This window comes from Lepisosteus oculatus, chromosome 23 (assembly GCF_040954835.1).
Source record: "Lepisosteus oculatus isolate fLepOcu1 chromosome 23, fLepOcu1.hap2, whole genome shotgun sequence".
Taxonomy (NCBI): domain Eukaryota; kingdom Metazoa; phylum Chordata; class Actinopteri; order Semionotiformes; family Lepisosteidae; genus Lepisosteus; species Lepisosteus oculatus.
The window spans coordinates 11,667,960-11,688,283 of record NC_090718.1 but is presented as its reverse complement, the minus strand read 5'-3'; the positions used below and the strand labels follow the sequence as shown (position 1 = coordinate 11,688,283).

At 43.2% G+C, this 20,324-nt stretch overlaps 1 protein-coding gene across 25 annotated transcripts in view; it reads right to left on the bottom strand.

Annotated features, from left to right (window-relative positions):
• The window catches only part of LOC102693393 (pleckstrin homology-like domain family B member 1), a 107,735-nt gene that overhangs the window by 31,899 nt on the left and 55,512 nt on the right, over positions 1-20,324 (bottom strand). For 22 of the 25 annotated variants that reach the window (XM_015337490.2, XM_069183042.1, XM_015337489.2 and 19 more), the window contains 2 exons: positions 16,349-16,474; positions 8,118-9,697 (listed from right to left, as the gene is read on the bottom strand). In XM_015337490.2, coding sequence (XP_015192976.2) covers positions 8,118-9,697; positions 16,349-16,474 — 1,706 coding nt within the window. The other 3 variants (XM_015337499.2, XM_069183048.1, XM_069183049.1) reach the window with 3 other exon arrangements.

The following is a 20,324-nucleotide window of genomic DNA, read 5'->3' as shown; positions in this document are numbered from 1 at the left end:
AAAGTTAGTGCGCCTTTATCTCCACAAATTATTATCCACCTAACCGCCAGTGTTTCTTTTTACAGCTGCCAGCATTCTTTCACTTTTATGAGCATAGTTTCTCTAGGCCCCTGGTGGGGGGGTTGAAATATTTATTTCCTCATTCATAAGCTTTCCGATTTCAATTCAAAATACTGTTCTTCATCCCCAAGGTGAGGGGGGTTTTAAGCAGCAAGTGCAACAACAACAACACATTCCAAATCAAACAACTTCACTAAGGAAAATATACATAAACGGCAAATGGACCATAGAAACAATTAAGGAAGTAACAGCGATATTTCATACAGTATTAAAAGTGTGTGCACCTTTGTACACGGGGCTACATTTCTTTTATTTGTCTTGCAGTGAAAACATCGTCCTGAAGGCAAAAGTTCAAAAGAAGAATATGAGATGGGTCTTCAGTTATAGCACTTTTTGATAAAAAGCTGTGCCAGGCATCTTGAAGGCTCACTAAGGATTTCAGAGCTAAGGTTTACAACATTTGAAGGTGGTTTTTGTCTTTCTGAGTGAAGCGAGCAAGTGGTGCATAGCTTCACGTACAGATCAGTCATGTGTGACTGTGTGTATCCATTCACAAAGCCGTAGTTTAATATAAAATGAATACAAAAGGCATTGCCTGCAGAGACCTTAGACTAATTGCAGCAGTAATACAGTTAGAAAATTGAATCCAAAAAGATCAACCCTTTAACCAAAACTGGAAAAAAAACTGTGGTTTCTTTTATGATTTTACTAGTGCTCTTTCCCAGCCAAGACCATGGGACTTCAGAAAAAGTACCAATACTCTGATTTTTAAGATTAACAATTTGATTTTAAGAAGAAAACCACTTTTCTGTTATGAGGCTTGACAACATTGCAACTGAAAAACTGTAAAATCAGCATGGTAAGGATGTGAGAAATCTTCTTCTATAAACAAGACAAATTGAATGCTATAAATCCAACGGAAAAGTCACGACCATTAATTTACATCCATCTCGAAGTAAACTAAAAAAGCATTCCAGTTAAAACCTCTTTGGGGAATATTTGTGCAAAAGCATGTTGCTGTCTTCTTAGGAACATGTTTTCAGTATACAGTAGACTGGCGTTCAATCTGGGAACACAAACAGGAAGAGCTTCTTGCTTATTTATTCTCTGGATTCCAAACAGAGCAAAAAGACTTAATTATCTTTCTTGGAACTCGCTTCACTGAGCAGGGACTTTAGTTAAGGACCAAAAGAAAACAGACTGACCCACTATAAATATCTCCCAGAGAACAGCATACTGATGTTAGAAAGGAGACATGATTAGTCAGTAGAGCCTTTCCCAGGCTCCAGGCTGGGGCTTTGATCGGGTCCCTGCTCTGCATCCAGTGAAATAACCAACTGAGAATCAATACTACACTTTCCTATTAGCTCCCCTTACAGAATATTGGTACAACCACTCTGTTAGGCAAATAATTGATAATCAATTGCTTTCAAGTAAAGGTTGTATGTTCTGGGATTTGTCCCAGAACATCTGGTATTGGTCATAATTGCTGTAACTCCTCAAAGTTGAAAATATTAAATTCCTTTGAACTTTTAGGGAGTTTCATCAGCAACATACCGTACATACAAATTCTACACAAAACAGCGCCTTCGGATAAAGACAATTCTTCTGTAATTGGCCCTTAATTAGAAAGCAAAGACACAAGGGTTTAGGTAAGCAGTGAAAAACTTCATTACTTCATCCCACCTTAACCCAACAGCTCAAAAAGCCGCATTCACTTGCCAGTTTGTATATTAGAAACGAATGGAGACTAAGAGCGCTTGTATGACTCTTGTGCAAGTTACACACGCTCAGCATGTCAAGACTGAAAATGACATAGCAGGTTCAAGATACAGTATGTGATGCAGCTGTTGTGAAAAATATAAACAAGCATCAGCAATATAAACATCCCTCATGTTTAAAAGTGACTGAATGCCAAGTGATCATGACAAGGAATAAAACTGAAAGACTAATCTCTTGCACACAACATACTGTAGCTTAGCAAGATGCCAGTCTTCCCATATGTAGGGTTAATATTAAATTCTCCCTGTTACCTTCATGAGAGATGCAGCATTCCATAATAATTCCGGATCCTGCTGGACCAAAGACAGTAGGTACATCACGGCCTGGTCCCCGGGGTTATCGGATCTTAAAGGCGCTGACCCAGTCCGACTGTTTCTCCTGCTGTGATCCATTCCTAGTCTGTCTCACAAGCATTCATAAGAGAGCAAATTCTCTCTCTCCCACTCACTGGAGGTTGTTTTCTTAAATACACAACTGCTCCCACACACTGTGTCAGGCCTCTGGTTTAGAACAGACCTCTCCCAGACCAGGAGGTCCCTAAAACGTCCAGTAGCTGACCGTCTCCTTGACAACGGAATGGACCCCAGGGAAATGGGCGGGGTGGGACAAAGGCAGGGGGCGTGGCTAAGCAGAAAAGGAACAGCTGTTCAGTTCTTCAAAGCAAGGTGTCAGAAGCACACACTGCCTAGACAGACTGCCCAACAAACATCAATCTTCTTTTGTACTGTAATCCAAACTTGTACTGTAATTCTTTTGTTTTACAACACAGGTTATGCAAGCAGAGAACAAAATCCATGCTTATCATGTTATACTGGGTCTTTAATGTACAGTAGTTAAAGCTATCTGTATCTAAGATATACTGTATTGACACTGGGTCACTGCTTCTCCGTGGGCTTATGAACAGCACAGTAAGCACGTTGAGTCTACACTAACAAGTATTATTATCTGGAGGTGTGCTGTACTATACTGTGATGATACTGCTTCTCTCAGGTTTCTGATTACAGTCTTTTTCATCAGATCTCAGCCAGGACAAAAAACTTCCTCAATCCTATTTCCCCATGTCCTGGATTCCACACTGAACACAGCGCTTTAATACAGACAGCTTCAAAATGAGACCGATTCAGAACTCAACAGAGCCTCACAGGCAGGGCCTAGTGAATAACTGACAGGACTGTCAAAATACAGCTTGCAAGCGCCAAAACACTAAAGCTGCTGACAGATAGACAAGCCCCTTCCAAATGGTCTCTCCACAGATTAATTAATCTATGAGCCTTATGATGCCTGATGGTCTTATTATACCTGATGGTCTCATAACATCTGATTATGCTCATAATAAAGGCAGATATAACAGCAACAAAAAAAAACATCAGTGCAAAAAAATACTAGCAACAGCCAATAATAATCCATTATTTAATCAGATAAACTGAGTGATCCTGTCCTCTGGGGCAAAAAATGTTCTGTATCCCTCAGTGACAGGACACCTGCCTTAGGAATTTGCTGGTAAAGGGGTAGATGAAACCAAAGAGCAGGAAAAACACATTCCTTTCACAAGGAATAAGGACACCCAGTAGGAGAATGCATTTGGGCATGTTTACTGAGAGGGGTGGCACTCGAAGCACCTGTAAGTGGCTGAAGGACGTTGGGACCCCCATGCAAAGAGAGAAAGGGGCAGCTGAAAAGGTGGAGATGGGGGAGGAGGTCGGATGCAGAAAGACATATGCACGTACTGTAAGTGAGAGGCTTACTATGGTATTTCTAGCTTTTCGGGACCTGAACTCATGGAGAACTTCAGCAGAAGTCTGAAGGAGAACTTGAAGGACGTCATCCCTCCTGAATGTTCGCTAAAAACTACAATTATGAATTAAGCAAGCTGGGCAGTCCAGGAAAAGCTGTTTGCATGAGCGTCTGGTATGCAATAAGAAGACGAACCGTAGTATACTAGAAGTAAAAACACCCTGGCAGTGGAAAGATGACCACTACATAGCACTGGTTGAAAGGTGTTGCTTAAGGGAGAGGAAGGAGAAATTTGGTAAAAGGCGCCCTCTTGTGGGAATTAGCCTAACTTACTTTCATAGTAGAGACCACCAAAGCAAAGCTACACAGCACAATCCTAGAGGTGTGCTGGAGAGCAGAAGAAGTCTGTCACAATGCTCCAAAAAGTGTAAAATGAATGCATGTCCACAATGCTTACACCTTCAAATATACCTCTAGATTTTAGCTTAGATCTTAGTTATGTCACCTGTTAACATAGCATACTACTGTAGCAACATATCGGACTTCAGGTAGGTTAAATGTATCCAAAGTATGAACACTGTGACAAAAATGAAAGCGTTAACTATATAATTCTTAGGTGAACACTTTTTACACCATGTGAACTGCTAGGAACTCCCTGAATTGTGTGAAGGGGTAGAAATTGCTTCCTAACGGGATTATCTGTGGTAAAATGCAAATCCCATGAAAAGTCTCTCTCTCTCTGGGGATCAAAGTATGTGGCTCTGAGTGTAATCTGGCACAAGCACTCAACCCAACACCTGCCCTGTTAACTGCACCCTTGACACAGCAGCATGCGTGTGAGAGAGAGACACACACTTCCATCGCCAGCTCTCGGGGTGTTCCTGTACACCAGGGGTGCACACGTCCAGTCCCGTAGGGTCACAGTGACTTCAGGTTTACATTCCACCTCTCCTCTTAATCACCTAATTGAGCTGCTCGTTAGCTTAGATGGAGCAGTTCATCATTTTCCACAGGGCTGCTGTCCCTTTGAGAACTAGAGTTGGGCAGTTCCTGGCTTTGCCCCATCCACAAGACTTCAGGTGGCTTTTCAATGGATTCACTATCCTTCGGTGCCACCTCTAAGGAGTAAAAACAGCCTGAGGGTTATCGTAACTGATCCTTTAGGAACAAGTTTTTGATACAGAAAAGTAAAACAGCAACAAAAAAACATCAGTGCAAAAAAATACTAGCAACAGCCAATAATAAACCATTATTTAATCAGATAAACTGAGTGATCCTGTCTCTGAGCTCTGAAGGCTTCTGCAAAACTCAACTGAAGTACACTGGAACATGGGGAAAGTTGGAAGTCATGCTATGAAAAGGACAGGAACAAGCCATCTTATTGTCATCTTTCTTGACTTACAAAGACTCCAGTATCATATTTCGGTGAATTAAAAGTTTCCTATGTTTTTCCCTTTTCCTTCCATGGCTGCTCAGCAGTAATACATTTGCGCTTTTTCCAAGGCGTGGTATCCTGTATGTGGCCATTTAACACTGCAGGCAGCCTGCCTAGCTACAGTGTATTTGCACAGCACACTGGTAATCAACCATATCACTCCCACTTTATTTGTGCCTGTTCCTATTCGAGATCTTTTAACGCCTGCTCTGGTGGGCAGTGTTTGCTGGAGCTTGGTAAACGTGAGCTCTAAATCTAGATCAGGAATGAATGCGCTTGATAGGAGGCTCCGGGGGGCTGAAGAGGTGGCTGCAGAAAGATTTTGTCTGCAAAGGGAGAAGCAGTAGAGCACAAGAAGGGAAAGAGAAAGAGAGAGAAGGAAGTGGAAGAGGGCTCAGGTGTGAAAATAAGCAGGTTTGAGTTTTGCACTCAAATATCTCACTTGGGCGGTGCTAAGTCTGTCAATTTCTGATCTCCAAACTCTGTCCGACTCCCTCCTTTGGCCACTGTGATACACTGGCTTACAACACACACACACATAAGAACAGATGGCAAAAGACAGTAGATGGTAGATAGTAGCTAAATAATCCAAGGATCTCATCCACCGGTTTCTTGAAAGAAACGAGGTATCAGGTTTAGGAACATGGCTGAGTAGCTTGTTCCATACTCCCATAACCCTTTGCATATAGGAGCACGTAGGCTTATGCATAAAGGCTAGATAGACCGAATGGCTCTTATGTAACTAGAGACTTGTGTAACAGTGCCAATTGTGATTCTAACATTCCATACAGGAATACTTAGAGTTCTGGCACTTGTTCTGACTGCTGAAGAATGATAGTTTCTAGTGACAAGCTCATACGCTGTTTTAGTTAACACAATAGGGGCGATTCATCCTTCTTTTTGTAAAATGAATACTTTCTGGTTTGATGCAGCTGGCGTAACAGTAAGAGGTTTCTGAAATGGGATGATTTGATCAATTCTTCTGAGCCGACAGTAGGAGAGAAGGGAACCTTCCTTCTTAAGTACTTAAAAAGGTTAATAAGAAAGTGGGTACTGGGGCTTTGAGGGGGAGAATCATGCTCTGTCAGTGTTACAGACAGGCGGGGAGCTTGCTCAGTTTCAGTCCATTGCTACATTTGCGCATTAAGGTGTAATGGAATGGTGATGTCATTGTTATAACTCTCAGGACTGCAATGAGGTCATTTCTAGCAAAACACTGGCCTCTCTGAGGCTCACAGAACCCCTACTGTCTGCTGCACTGTACCATCTAGGGACTGATGTCATATGCCAAGTGTGTCTGCCAAGGCCGTGTCTCAGACAACACGCCTGTTTATGAGCCTTGATAAAAAACGCAGGTCTGTCCAAGTTGTAGTTTTCATTGATCTAAGTAAGCTCCAGCAGAAGCTGGCATTTGCCACCTGCTGGTTTTCCTAAGCTGCAATGTCACAACTACATTTGAAGAAATGGCAGAGTTGGAACATTTGGCCCATCGTTTTCTTATTTTCAGGCACGCCATGTCTACGCCAGAGCCATAGGAAGAAAAACAACACATTAAGCCAACTGACGGGCATGGAAACAAAACAAATGACAGGACAAAGTGGTGTAGGAGGTGCCGTCTTTTGAACAAGACATTAAACCAAGGTTGTGACTACTCGGCCATTAATGATCTCTCACTGTAAGAGTTGGACTGCTGCCATGGTTGTCTGCCCAAATTCTTTGTGCACTGCACAAAATTATGTCCTTTAATTTTCCCCTTCAATCAATTGAAGACATTTCTCCCTTGTTCCACCTGATCTGCCATGAAGTAAGGTGTGTCTCAGGAGTGTGTGGTAGTAGATTCTCCGGTTACAGGGTTGGGGCTAAGATTATGCAGTCTGCACTCAATCTTGACCTGAAGGCTCAGGAAACAGAGCTGCGGGCTGATGTGGTTAAAAATAGCCAAAGTGTAGTGATTTTTTCAGGCCACACAGCTGCTGGGGTAATTAATAGCCGGAAGAGTGCTTTGAAAGTGACACACAACTGGTAAATATAGCCCAAAGACTTCAGCTAGCAACACCTCCAAACCCCCAGAGATCTGTACAAGTCTGTCTGTCATAGATGTCCTGCTTGTTAACTCAGATTGAATACAAAGTCATGGTGGGGCTTCTATAACTACACTGAGAATAGACCAACACAGCATGAACCATTTCACTCCTCAGTCGCATGTATAGGTCGCCCTGCAGGAGGGAGGCTGAATTGCACCAGCCAAGAGAGAGACAGACATTTGTTGTTTTGTTGCCTTAGAAAACGGATGTTTCAGAAACCTCTGCTGGCACAGAGCAAACAGTTTGAGAACTCATAGGCTTCTCAGACACATCAAAATGAATTAAACCACAATCTGCTCATTTAAGACAACAAATTCAATTTACCACTGCTATCACAAATATGTTCAAAAGAGCGGCTGTACCCCTCTGTGTGTGTAACTACTGAGGAAGCATGCTTGCAAGGTGCGTACAAACAAAAGACGGGTTTAATTTAAAGGAAAGAGACTCAGACATTCTGTTTGCCTGACAGCTGAACTGTGATGCACTCTGCCCTCTCCCTAACTTTTTAACAGTGACACAAAACAAAGGATCACCATGGAAATTCAGAGTTGAACTGTTCTGTAAGAGAAATATATTTTCACGGCTACAATGCTGACAGTCTGGCTTTGTTTACCACAATTAGAAATGCAAGGACTTCACCCTCAAGTCCCCTCAACTAGAAGACTTTCACTTCCCCAGAGGGGACACTATGGTCATCATAAACTCATTCATCCTTCATCCATGGTGAGGAATAAAGCAAAGTATAATTTCACATACTATAAATCCTTTTGTTTCCTTCTTTATATGAATATTACCCAATAGGACAGCACAGATTGAATCTATCCCTGAAAATCTTAATATTCTAGACCTGAAATTACAGTCACTTGGTTTCATGGACATACACTAGCACTACTGACCACAAAGAAAAAGACATTGCTGAACCAACATTCATTTCAGTTTGTGGACTAAGATTTGGGTATGTAAACAGTAAAAGCTGAGGGAGTGAGCGCCCTCTAGCTCACAGGAGGTGTGGTTGCACTCACCAGTCTCTCCATCTCCTGCTCACGGAGCCTCTCCTCTCGCTGGCGGCGGTGGTACTCCAGCAGCTCGTCCTCGTTGTCGCTGATCTCCGTGATGCTGTTCTTGCGCTCACGCAGACCTGGGTGGGGAGGCCGCAGGTCGCCCGCACCCCCCGACATCTTCCTGTGGCCACGGGGACTCGGCAGCGGCGAGGAGCCCGGCAGGGAGCCGAGGCTGAAGGCGGGAGAAAGGGCGTTGCCATAGCTAGCCTTCCGCCCTCCCCCGTCCGCTGGGGCGCTGGTTTGCTGGAACGCGGTGGTGGGGGAAGGACTCCGCGCTCTGACCCCCCGAGACCCAAACCCTTCCTCTGGGGGGGAGGCTGCCTTGCGGCGTAGTCTGGGGCTCTCTGGGACGTCCCGCAAGAGCTTCCCCGAGGGGCTGTCCGGCACCCGTAGAGAAGGAGAGGATGCTGGGAGTGGGGAGACTCCAGGGAGGGTAGGGATCCCCCTGCGCGACAGCGAGGGGCTGAGGGGAGGCAAGTCGCGCATGCTGCTGAGAGCGCCCGAGTTCACGTCTACATTCCTGCGGCCCAGCCGTGGGCTCTCTGGGGGCTGGAGACTCTGGGAGTGCTGCCGTAGATGTGGTCCGTCCTGAATTATGTGAACAATGGGATCCAGGGGTGGCTGAAAGGACCTAGGAGTTTGAGAAAGCTGTCTGGAGGGACTGGAGGTTAGAGAGCGGTCGATGGTGCCCTGGTCTCTGAAGGGGCTGGAGGGACGATCTTGGAAAATGACCCCCATCTTTGTCCTGGGACTAGGTGGGGCTGCAGAAGGAGAAGAGTTGTGAAATTTGGAGGTCAGTCTGGGGCTGCCCGGGACCACATTCCTGGCAGTGGAATTGAAATCCGCAGAAATGGTGGAAATCGAAACTGAAGGCAGCCCGTGAGTTAATCTGGGGCTTTCTGGACCTCTTCCCCCTGGGCTGTCCTGGCTCAACCCCCTGCGAGTCAGGGTGGGGCTTGGAGGTGCCTCCAGAAGAGCACGTCTTTGGAGCCTGGGGCTTTCGGCCACCCTCTGTGCCCCGCTGCTGCGCGGATCCACGCCAGCGTAATTCGGCAGTGAGCTCCGGGGCTGAGGTATGGGCGGCTGGACAGTGTGGTTGTAGCTGGAGGATCGGACTGGCACAGGGGGCAGAGATGGACCTTGGTCCTGGCTGCTAACGGGAGAAGGGCTGGTGTAGCTGCCGCTGCTGGCGGCAGAAGGTGACGACAGAGGTGAAAAGGGTGGGGAGGCATTCTCGTAGCTTGAGCCCACTGACATTGCCCCCGGGCTCAATGGAGGAGACAGGAGGTACCTTCCCCCACCATTCACCATGGGTGACAGAGGGGATTGTGGGATGGGGTTGATGGAGCTGGAGGACCTCTTGTGCTCGGAGAAAGAGGAAGGCTGTGGGTCATCCATGACTAAGGAGTCCATGATATCCTGGAGATCCTTCTCAATGGAGCTGACCAAAGCGCTGTGTTCGGGACGCGATCTCTCACGGGGGCTAGCATGCGGCTCTGGTGGTCCTGATTGGTGGTTCCCATTGACAAGACGTTCTGGTTCTGTAAGACAAAAGAAGAACAACCCTCATTTGTACATCCAAACGGCCAAGAACTACCTCTCCATTCTCTCAGATCCATAGGCTTAGTTTCAGTGTCATTTTAAAAGATCACAGAGTAGTGGAAACACATTTGTGCTTCATGCATCTTTTCACTGATCCACAAACATAGAATTGGTCAAGGCGAAGTTGCTACTTTAGGAGCAATACATTTTTTTTTTAGATTTCAGAATGTTTCGTTTTTTCTCGCATGACTCTGCACAGCAAGAATTCGATTTCCGGCAGACATTTTGCAGAAGATATTGCTCCTTAAAACACAGGGCTAATAATTTAGACTACTATTATATAAAGACTACTACGATATAAAACATTTATAATATATAATGTAATAACTGCATTTAAACAATTTTAGAAGAGCTATAAATGAAAGTTTCCTGAAACTACAGGAAAAAAATAAGGCTATAATAATTGTGGCTAATTTGATATCCGCCTGAAGACTCCAGTGTCAGGCAGTCTGTGATATCTCATCTTGTGGCACTGTGAATAGGGATTACACTGCAAATTACAATATAAATTCTAGAAATTAAGTTAATTGGGGGGAAAAAACTTCTATGCCCATTTTTGTGTTACTGAACAGCACGACTCATTGCCCATACCAGTTTAGGGTCACTGCCTGCTTGTATTCTTGGCTATAATTAGCGCCCATAATCTCTGACACCCCCAGTTTAAAAAACCATGCTGTGGTGTATTATTTCCATTGACAGCTACAGGTTAATCCTGTACAGATCCGGGGCTGCTGCTAAATAAGGTCCTAAATTTGAACTGCAGTCCTAACTACAATTACTCAGACATAATTTCCTACAGGACACACAGGAGTGTACACATAAGCACAAACAGAACTGGGAAAGATACGTAAAAGGACATGCTTTTAACAGATAAATGTCTGACAAATAGAGCAATTTAACCCAATTACTGTTGGCATGACTCACACTAACGGATATCACAGCCCTATTAAAGATAATTCAATAATGATGTTTGTGCACCTCTTTCCACGCTGATGGCAGTTTCAGGAGGGCAAAACCAATGCAGACTTAATTTCTGTTAACATTTATACCACCACAGATAAAGACTGCAGGTGCTTTAAAACGAAAAGGTCGGTTTTTAAATTAAAATTAAAACCGAGATTTGCTTTATATAATCCACGTCTACAAGTAAAGTAGACAAACAATATATACATACATGAGCTTAAATAAATGCTGCACCTATATTATACATATACTGTATGAAAGCTACACCTCTATTTTGATCTCGTGTATTCCATATGATCTTGCAGTATCTTTCATTTCTAGTCTTTAAGACTCTTGTAAATTGTACTCAAAACAGAAAATCACTCCAATGAAACGAACTACAACTGTTTCTTAAAATGTGAATTCGGGAAATTGTGTCGTTACAAAAATCGGTCTAATGGGAACGCATAATATCCACTTGGTGTTCAGATTAGTGAACGTAACCTTTTTATATAACCGCTACTCTCTCTTCTTTAATTCGTTGTTGAAAAGAAGACGCAATGTTTTATTTCTTGGAAGATGTACAGCCAACAGGAAAATGTTATCTACGTTGTTATCACTGCTCATTCTTAACTAGTGGAAAAAGCTTATTCATGTTTTTTTCCCCCGAAGGCAAATATAACTACTGTATATACAATATATATGAGGTTTAAAAAATGGTACCTGTATTAACGCTGCTCCTATTCTTTCAACGTTAAAATTCTAGACCAGTTTGAAGCCTGTTAATAGGCATGTCTCTTCCCCTGGACAGAATATACTGTTATTACAGAAGAATAAACGCCTACAATGAACCTGCTGTCAGAAGCACATCGCCATCTCGCAGGGCAAAGCTCGACGTCGGCATACCCAGCTCCAGAGCGCGTCGCTCCCCTCTCCAGTCCCCTCTGCGCGACGCACAGCGCGACTCTCCGTCCGAGCACAGCGTGCCAATCCACGGCTACTCGCTGACTCCCTTCCCCCTCCCTCCCCTGTCCACGGTGCTGATGTGAAGGAGTGCGATCTTTCTAGGGGCGGGCACTAGCGTGGCATTTCTGTTTCCCCCTTTTTTAAAGAGACAATGTCCCTTTCTCCACAGTCGAGTCTGTGTTTATTTTTTTGGAAGCACACACACTGAGAGAGCTCCATACGTCTTGGCACACCAGGTGCTTGTAGTTTTCAACCTTCACCCTTAAACGTGTGAACGTGCAGGCCTGGAAACACCGCTACAAAACCGAGCCCCTGTACAGCGGGGAAGGGACTGTGGGGGAGGTTTCGAGATGCCTGTTGGGTCCGCAGTGAGATTTGCCAAGCTGTGGAGGAAGAGGCTGGTTTGGATTACAGCCCATTGCGTGGGCCTGATCACCAGGCTTCTTCCCTAGTTCTTAGAACAGGAGTCGTCTTCTTTCTCCGAAGAATCCCTGCCATCTGTAAGCTTTAAAGAAACCTGAGCACACAGCTAGCTCAGCGCTGGCGGCAGGCAGTGACAGGCAGGGGTAGTCTTAAGAAAACATTGTACTGGGCCTTCCATGGGCACCATATTCAGCCATACACCAAACACAAACTTCCACAACCACATCCCTGGCATGAGGAAAAGACTAAAAATGCACAAAACAGATCACCGCAAAGAACTGAAAAGCCTGAAAATTCAAAGAATCTGAAAATCAGGTAGATTCACTCAAATGCACAAAAGGCATTTCTACACCACTGTATATATCAGACCAGGAAATCTGGAAAAGGACCTAAATCATGCTGCCACTGTCACACGAGAAAGAGTCACTCACCAACAAGGCACAAAAGAAAGGACACAAGGCAAAAAAGAAAAGGCAGGGGCTAAGCAAACTGTAGACCCAGGAATTGTTTTGTTCTGCATTTTCTTGAAAATGCATCCATGCTTTCGCGGTTCGTCGATCGTTTGAATTTCAGATTTTTGCCACGGAAAAGGGCTGGAGAGTATTAAGAGGAGAAAGAGGAGGCTGAAGGTAGCAGACCACCCCCCCGGGCAGGCGACGGGAGAAAATCGAGCAGCGGGGGGCATTTCAAGTAAGAAAGGGCAAGGGAGTTGAAGGTGTCCAGGGACAGGGGTGAATAGGAAAGGAGAGAATATCTTTCGGGGGTCAGGGTAAAAATTGAAACTGTGATAATACGCTCGTCATCTGAACCAACTCCGATAAGATGGAAAAAAATGCCCTTTGTGGAATAGAAATGAAAGAGAAGCTATAAGCGATAAGGCTGATATGTGACCGTACTGTACTTTTTCTTGAAGTCATTCCTCAGCTGACACTTTTATCAGCGAGAATGTTTTGGTAAAAAAATTCCCAGTCCCCGGTCCTGCAGTGTGTTTAGGTACTGCCATGTTCAAAGTGTTTCTTGGAGATTCTTGTGACCAGGGGCAATGGCAAATGAGGAGGACAAATCTCAATTCAGTGCAGATATTATTCAAGGAGTGGTGTGGTCATTGGAGATGAAAGGGAGGTATTGGAGCAAACTCCAAGAAAGACGTCCATGCGTGGAACAGTGCAATAGGGCAGAAAGGATAGTGATACTGACCCCTGTAGGGCAATGGAGGGATTGCGTCCTAGTAATAAAAGGAGACAAGAGCATAAACACAACTTTTGCAAGTTAGTCTGTCCCACTTGAATGCAGTGTTGTGATATAGGGGTCTTAAGCCATTGTCTGGACCACAGCACAGTTACCCTTTTGGGAAAGGGGATTGGGAGAGATGAGGACACCACACCTTGGAACGTATCCTGATTACACCTAACAATGATGATGCAGAACTAAGACTAATGGTACACTTCCATTTTGTTTTCATTGAGCTACAGAGAAGGGATGAATGGGTGAGACAACTTAATTTCAGAGAGAAAATAACTGCATGGTCTGCAGTCTTGAAAAACACAGTATCATCACCAACAAACGTGCATTTTGGGCTTGTGTGAAATGGTGGAACCGTAGACGAGTGCGTTACATGCAGATAGCAAAGGCGGGTGAAAATATGGCAGGAAACTGAAAGCTTTGATGTGTTTGGGTTGATATGATTTGTGTGACCTCTAGATAAAAAATTACAAAAGCACTCTTAATATGAGGTCAGCTATGGCAGCGCACACAAGGCCAATTTTTGGGAAAGTCACAAGAAAACAAGAAGAGGAAAGCACGGTGAATGAGATGCACAGATCTCATTCCATGGTCCTGTCCAAAATTGAACTAGTTTGAAAAGAATGTGCACAACTATACTTCTTACATTATGCGCTCTCCTACTGAATACTATCTTCTTTCTCTCCCATCTTTGTCTCCTACACCTAATCCCTGCATTTTAATGAACAGCTGTCCTCCCTCTCTCTCTCCCTGCCACGTGGAAACACACTGCCTTATAATTACCAGCAACAGCAGTAGACGCCAGGATACCCTTTAATTACCATGTCAGTCAATGACGTCATCGGGGTGTTTGCATTTCATTTCCATTTATAAGCAGAGAGATGGTTTTAGGCCAGGGCTGTGTTCTGTGCTTTATAGGTGTCGGACTCATGGAATGAGTTATAGGGGAAGACGAGAGTTTGGAATTGAGCAGTATAAGCAGTACATATACATTCATTTCAAGGCTGAAACAGCAAGGTAAACTTATGTGCATAAGGAAATGCAAGAGTATTTAACATCTCCCTAACTAACCTGTTCATGTTGTTAAGTCACTGTTCTGCATTTAATTTTGCATCTTGTCTAAGTCTGCATAGCCCACACAGAAAACAGGCACCTTTACTGATTTTATTGGATCAGTCTCACAAATACCCACTCACTGCAGTACTACTGTACAGTACATCTGTCCTATCACAGTTCTCCCCAATGATGTTCTTTTAACTGTGCCTTTCTGTGAACAAAAACAACAGTAATTCTTTCAGTATTTCAGTAAATAAAGTAATTCTCATAGCTGACTTTTCAAATTAAAGTGCTGTATAAAGGCGAGTTCCTCAAAGGTCTTATAAAGGGCTTCATTTGACAGAAGAATGACATCTTCTAATCTAGACAATGTGGGAAAGTAATAATAAGAATAAGAATAGCCAACAAAATATTAGGATTCATAGTTAAAAGCTTAACTTAAATTTTAACCAAAAGTTATGTTAAGATATGCCAATGCAATTGTAAGAGCTCGTTTAGAATATTGTATACTCTTTTGGTCAAAAAGGTACAATAGATATTACAACTCTGAATCAATTCGTCAAAGAACAACCAGTTATATTTCTGAGCTTAAAGGAATATCCTATACGGACAGTCTAAAGCAACTGAGCCTTATTTAAGACAGCAGATAACACGGCTTTGGGAAATGGGAAATGATCAAGTACTCACAATCGTCATAAGCATTTCCCACGTTAACCCGGTGGTTGACATGTGTGAAACTCCCATTTAAAACCAAGAACAGGGGCACTTTTTCACACAAATGGTTGTTGGGTCTGCCACAAGCTACCCAGCCATGCTGTTGAAGCTCGTACCCTGGGTTCTTTCAAGAACTAACTGTTACGAGATCCCTGCTTCAATTAGCTACTAGCTAACCAATCAGGCTAATGGGCTAAATGGCCTCCAGTCATTTGTAACCCCTCCGATGATGCAATGCCTTCCTCTGGGGCTCTCTAATAAAACCCAGAAACAAACAGGGCTATTTTTGGACTAAAACAAGTCTGTACATCTGTATAATGAATCCCATTATAGCTCTGTCACTAATACAACTAAAATATGCATCATTCTTTGGACAATAGCAGTAAATAGAGTGCTTTTGAAAGAATATGCCATACAGTATAATGAGCAGGATTTGCTTTGCTGCTTTTAGAGTATTAATAAATGGTGTTAAAGAAATAAGACTTAATGCATATTGCTTAAAATATCCTGTTCTTCTGCCACAGTAATGAGCCCTCCTTTTCACTACCACTTGCAAATTGAAATGACACCTTTCTTCTTTTTTTAGTGTAGAATAAACTTGCACGACCCAAGTTTCATCTATACTTGTACTGTATCTACCAAGTGTACAGTATCTATGCTTGAGTGCTAAACAGAAACACAACCAAATACTCTGGGTTTCTTCCCTGTGAGTAAGGCCTGAGTCTGTCCTAGAACCCCTAACTTTAATTCTAGTGGCAGAGAGTTTTGGAGTTTGTTGAGGGTTGTGGATTTTTATAGCCTGTAATGTTTGTGCAGGATGCTGTTCACTACACTTGCAACTGTCATGGTTTCAATGGCTTTGCTTGATTCACTTTTGTGATTACTGAAGGAGAGCATATTCTCAGTGTCTTTTACTTTTGAGAACTGGCACAAAAACAAAATTACTGTGAGACATATTTGGGTTAACATATTCAGCATTTTGTATGTGGTGATTTGTTTAACGTGAGTTGTCTGGTTTAATCTCTGACCCAAACATGTGGTGTGAACGGTTGAGGTGAGAACGAAGGCTCGCGCTGTGTCCGTTATTCTGTTTTTTTCTTCTTCTTTTGGGTCTGTTTTTTTTTTTTCTCAACAAAGTTTGATAGTCGGCCAGTGGAAGCTCCGTTTTCCTTCACACGAATGCCTAAAACCCTAAACCGAACCCTGGATTTTACGCTACCATTCTTGGTCGCCATGGCCACGGTTACCTGTGCTGGCTCTGCAGGGTCCAGCAGGACCCTGTCCACTTCCTGGCATCATACTCTTCATTCTGAAGGCCTCTTCTGGGTGGTTGAATCGGAAAAAGGCCGACTGGCCAAAACACAGCATACACCCTGCAGGGAAAAGGAGCACAGACAGGTCTCTGAGCACAAGCCCCATTCCTTTAACAGTTCTCACCACTAGCTGAGGGGTTATGGAGGGGAGTAATATTTATTGTAAACTTTTCAACATCATTGCCAAATGTCAAATAAATAAAAGCAACTTTGCTGACAAAGAAGCCGCTGAATTGAGATTTCAGGAACAATTATCAGATTGCAACCATTTGAGCAAAACTTTAGCAAAGTATACACCGATGTCCAAAACAACATCCCAGTCAGTTTTGTTTTACTAATCCTGTACATCTGAAAGGCACCAATTAACAAGCTGGGTGACTTGTAAAAACCTGACTGACACGTGTGCTGGGGTAAAGTGAGAAGGAATTAGTTATGTTCTTCCTTTTTTACAGGCCAACAAAATGCAACCCATCAGAATTCAATCCAAAAACTTCAAAGGAAACACCTGCCCGCCCTAATTCTCCAGATCCCTGTAGACTCCCAATATAATCCCAAACGATAAATGAACACAACTAAGAGAAGGGGGAGCTTTCTTCTAAGAAACGCCTGTTTGTTTGCATGGCTTGTTGGTGAGGCATTGTGAGGGCACATCATCACAATGAGGAGGAAGGCATGCCGTTTCGTTTCCTCATGAGCCAAAATAAACACGTTTTGTCATGTTTTTCAATGGGACCAGAAAACGCAAACATCTAAGGGGCGCAGAGAGAGACATGAACGGGCAGGAGAATCGTTCCGCACGTTGTCAGCTCACTAAATAACAGCTTGGTTTTCTGAGGCGGAAAAAAAGTAGCTTTAGGCAGTGGCAACACACCCTTCCTTTCATCCTAAGAATGGTTGTGCAACTTGTTGCCAAACATCTGTGTTTATTTTCAGTGCAAGACAGATTTTCTTTTCTCCTCTTGTCTGTGAGGCCTTGGGAGTTCATTCACTCTCTCAAGTGAAGAAGGACACCAGATCAATCGAAAATCCAGTTTTACTTCAATCTCCACATAGGATATGTTACGCATATAACACTTTCCTTCTGTACTTTCTATATGGCTGTATGGAAGGGTATATGGAAACATTTTTTTCCTTGCAGTAAAGCCAAAAAAGTTAAACCTGTTTGTTTTTCCAAAATCTAATGAATGTTTTCTCCGGATCCCTAACAGGAGGTTGAATGTACAACAGTGAGAGAATATCATCTACACAAAGCCTTTCTTCATTGCTACGCAAAACCTCAGACAGAAATGCTGGATATGACAAGTAGTGCTGTAATGATGTGATAACAGAGCTTTTTTCGCTGAATGTTTTACCCAAGTGGAGGGTAACACCCAGCACCCATCGGAAATATCTTCAACCGCATTTATTTTCACGTCGCGTTTATACCCCGAACTGATCAACTCTGCAAATCTGTAACCAAGCCCCCAGACACTTAAAACACATACTTTTATACTGGTTGCATTAAAAACATAACCAACAGCATGCATTTTTAAATTCCCCTCTCAGTATATTTAAAAAGGAATCAGTTAAGACACACTGGACAAATTGTGTTTTGACAGAAATGGTGCTTATTTAGAATACACAGCAGTGCCAAACTACTAAATAATTAGCTCCAATTCACTGACTCAAGAAAGTACCGATGCAGCAAAAGAGTCCCCTTGATATCTGCTTTCTTCTAGCTGAAGTCTTCTTCTTAGATCAGTTATAATTCCGGCAGTGTGGTGGCTCTGTGGCTAAGGATCTGCGCCTGTGGCTGGAAGGTTGCCGGTTTTTATCCCGCAGCCGGCAGAGGAATCCTACTCCGTTGGGCCCCTGAGCAAGGCCCTTAACCCCAACTGCTCCAGGGGTGCCATATAAATGGCTGACCCTGCGCTCTGACCCCAAGCTTCTCTCTCTGTCTGTGTATCTCATGGCGAGCAAGCTGGGGTATGCAAAAAGACAAATTCCTAATGCAAGAAATTGTCTATGGCCAATAAAGTGATCTTATCTTATAAAAAATCTCCTGAGACCACAGTTGCACACTACAGCAATGTGCTGTAATCTGCAATTTTCAAGGTTGAAAAATGACCATTAAATTAACAAACATGAAATGGAGGCAGCGGTGTGCAACAAAAACACTAGGAAGGCCGCAGGGTTAAAGTGCTCTGTCTGTGAGGGAGCGAAGTGGGTTTGAACTCAGTACAGGGCTTAATGAGCACTTGGCCTTGTAATGACAGTGTCTGAAAAAGATTGCATCTGAGGGACACTGCACAGGCCTCTACCTTCTCCTTGTTCATTATCACACTGAAGACACATCTGTTTCCTGTGCGTTTTCCATTAGCTTCCAGCCTTGCTTAACAGAGTTGCACAATTTGTCCTACCAACATACCTGCTGGTCCACAGTCATTCTTTTTTTTTCTTGGATAATAACATTGTTTGAAACGTTCACCTTCTGGTGTTGAAAACTTCCAATAAAAGGCTGGAATTTAAAACTTTCTTATTAAGTTCTTTATCTGTAGTTTGTTTGACGTAAAACTTGACTTAATTGCACTTTCTCGTGCTTCATTTCTCTCATTAAAATCGTATGGTAGCTGGAGTTGCTTTATTGTACTATGTTACCCAATAGAATAAAACGTGTTCGAATAACCATCTTCGAAAATGCAGAACCTTGGGACTTTTTACAATGTTCTTGTTTATTTTGTTACTGTTTTGATGTTCTTTGTTCAAACCCAAATAAGGATGCGACCTAAAGAAATAATTGTAAAATAAATTGTAGAAGCTGGCAGTGCCAAGATGTTTGAATGGAAATATACTTCATTAGGTATCCTGTATCTAACTGTGAGTTTCTCTACAACAAACACCAAGTTATCTGAAGGTGGCTTTGATCTAGTTTGCTTTGTGGACCTTGCAGGATTATGCAGGATCAGTCTGTCTTAAGTGTTTGAGCTCTGACTCACATTGTTTTTTACAGCTCAAATGCAGTAAAAAGGTTGAGGAGTTAAAGCATTAATGATTTTTTTTTGCAAGACTAGCTCAAGTACCCAGAACAAACAGAAACCATGCTGGGTGCAGCAGTTTACGGTTGCTACAGACTGCAGGAGGGAAATATATATATATTACTCACCTTTGTAAATAATCTCTGTGTTTAGCAGAGCCCAGACCTAGCAGGTAGTTCTATCTGAATGGTCAGTCCGGCATGATTCCCTGGCCATTACATACATCCGTAGGGAACATGCTGCTTCTTCCAGAGAGGGATTGACAGCAGATAAGGGTTAAAGGAGAAAAAGACGCACGGGAACCTGGTGAACGCCTCTCTCACGTGGTGCTGTGGTTCAATGTGCAGAGCTGACTGTACTGACTGGGACAGGTGAGGGCAGGACAGACTAATGCAGTCTGAACTAAGGGTTTTAAAGGGATCAAGGCAGAGGGACACAGGCATATGTGCTTGTAACTAGAGAGTAAGAGACTGTATTTGTGAGCAGGTTATTCTTCTTAATAAAAAACGAGAAGAGAAGTAACAATCCCCTCAACATCTTTGCTTGATTGGTGGCACCAGTGATGTTTAGTATGAATATCATTGCCATCTAGCAATCACACAATCGCTGGAAACCTATATGGAAAATCGATGACGAAGAAGATCATTACCCCGGAGCTGAAATGCTGTTTTCAGTGTTGAAACACTGAAGACAGCAGGAACTGGGAAGTCGGAAGCCCAAGGAGATGATCAAAGCTAAAAGCCAGGTTTTATAGCTGCCAGCTTGCACTCCGTTAAAATTCCAAGGAAGGGGATAAAGAGATGAATCAAAGCTGAATTTTTCCGCTGTCTGCACTCTCACATCAGTGGATGTCCTGTTGGCTCCTGCAACATTTATTTCTCCAATCTTTAATTCCA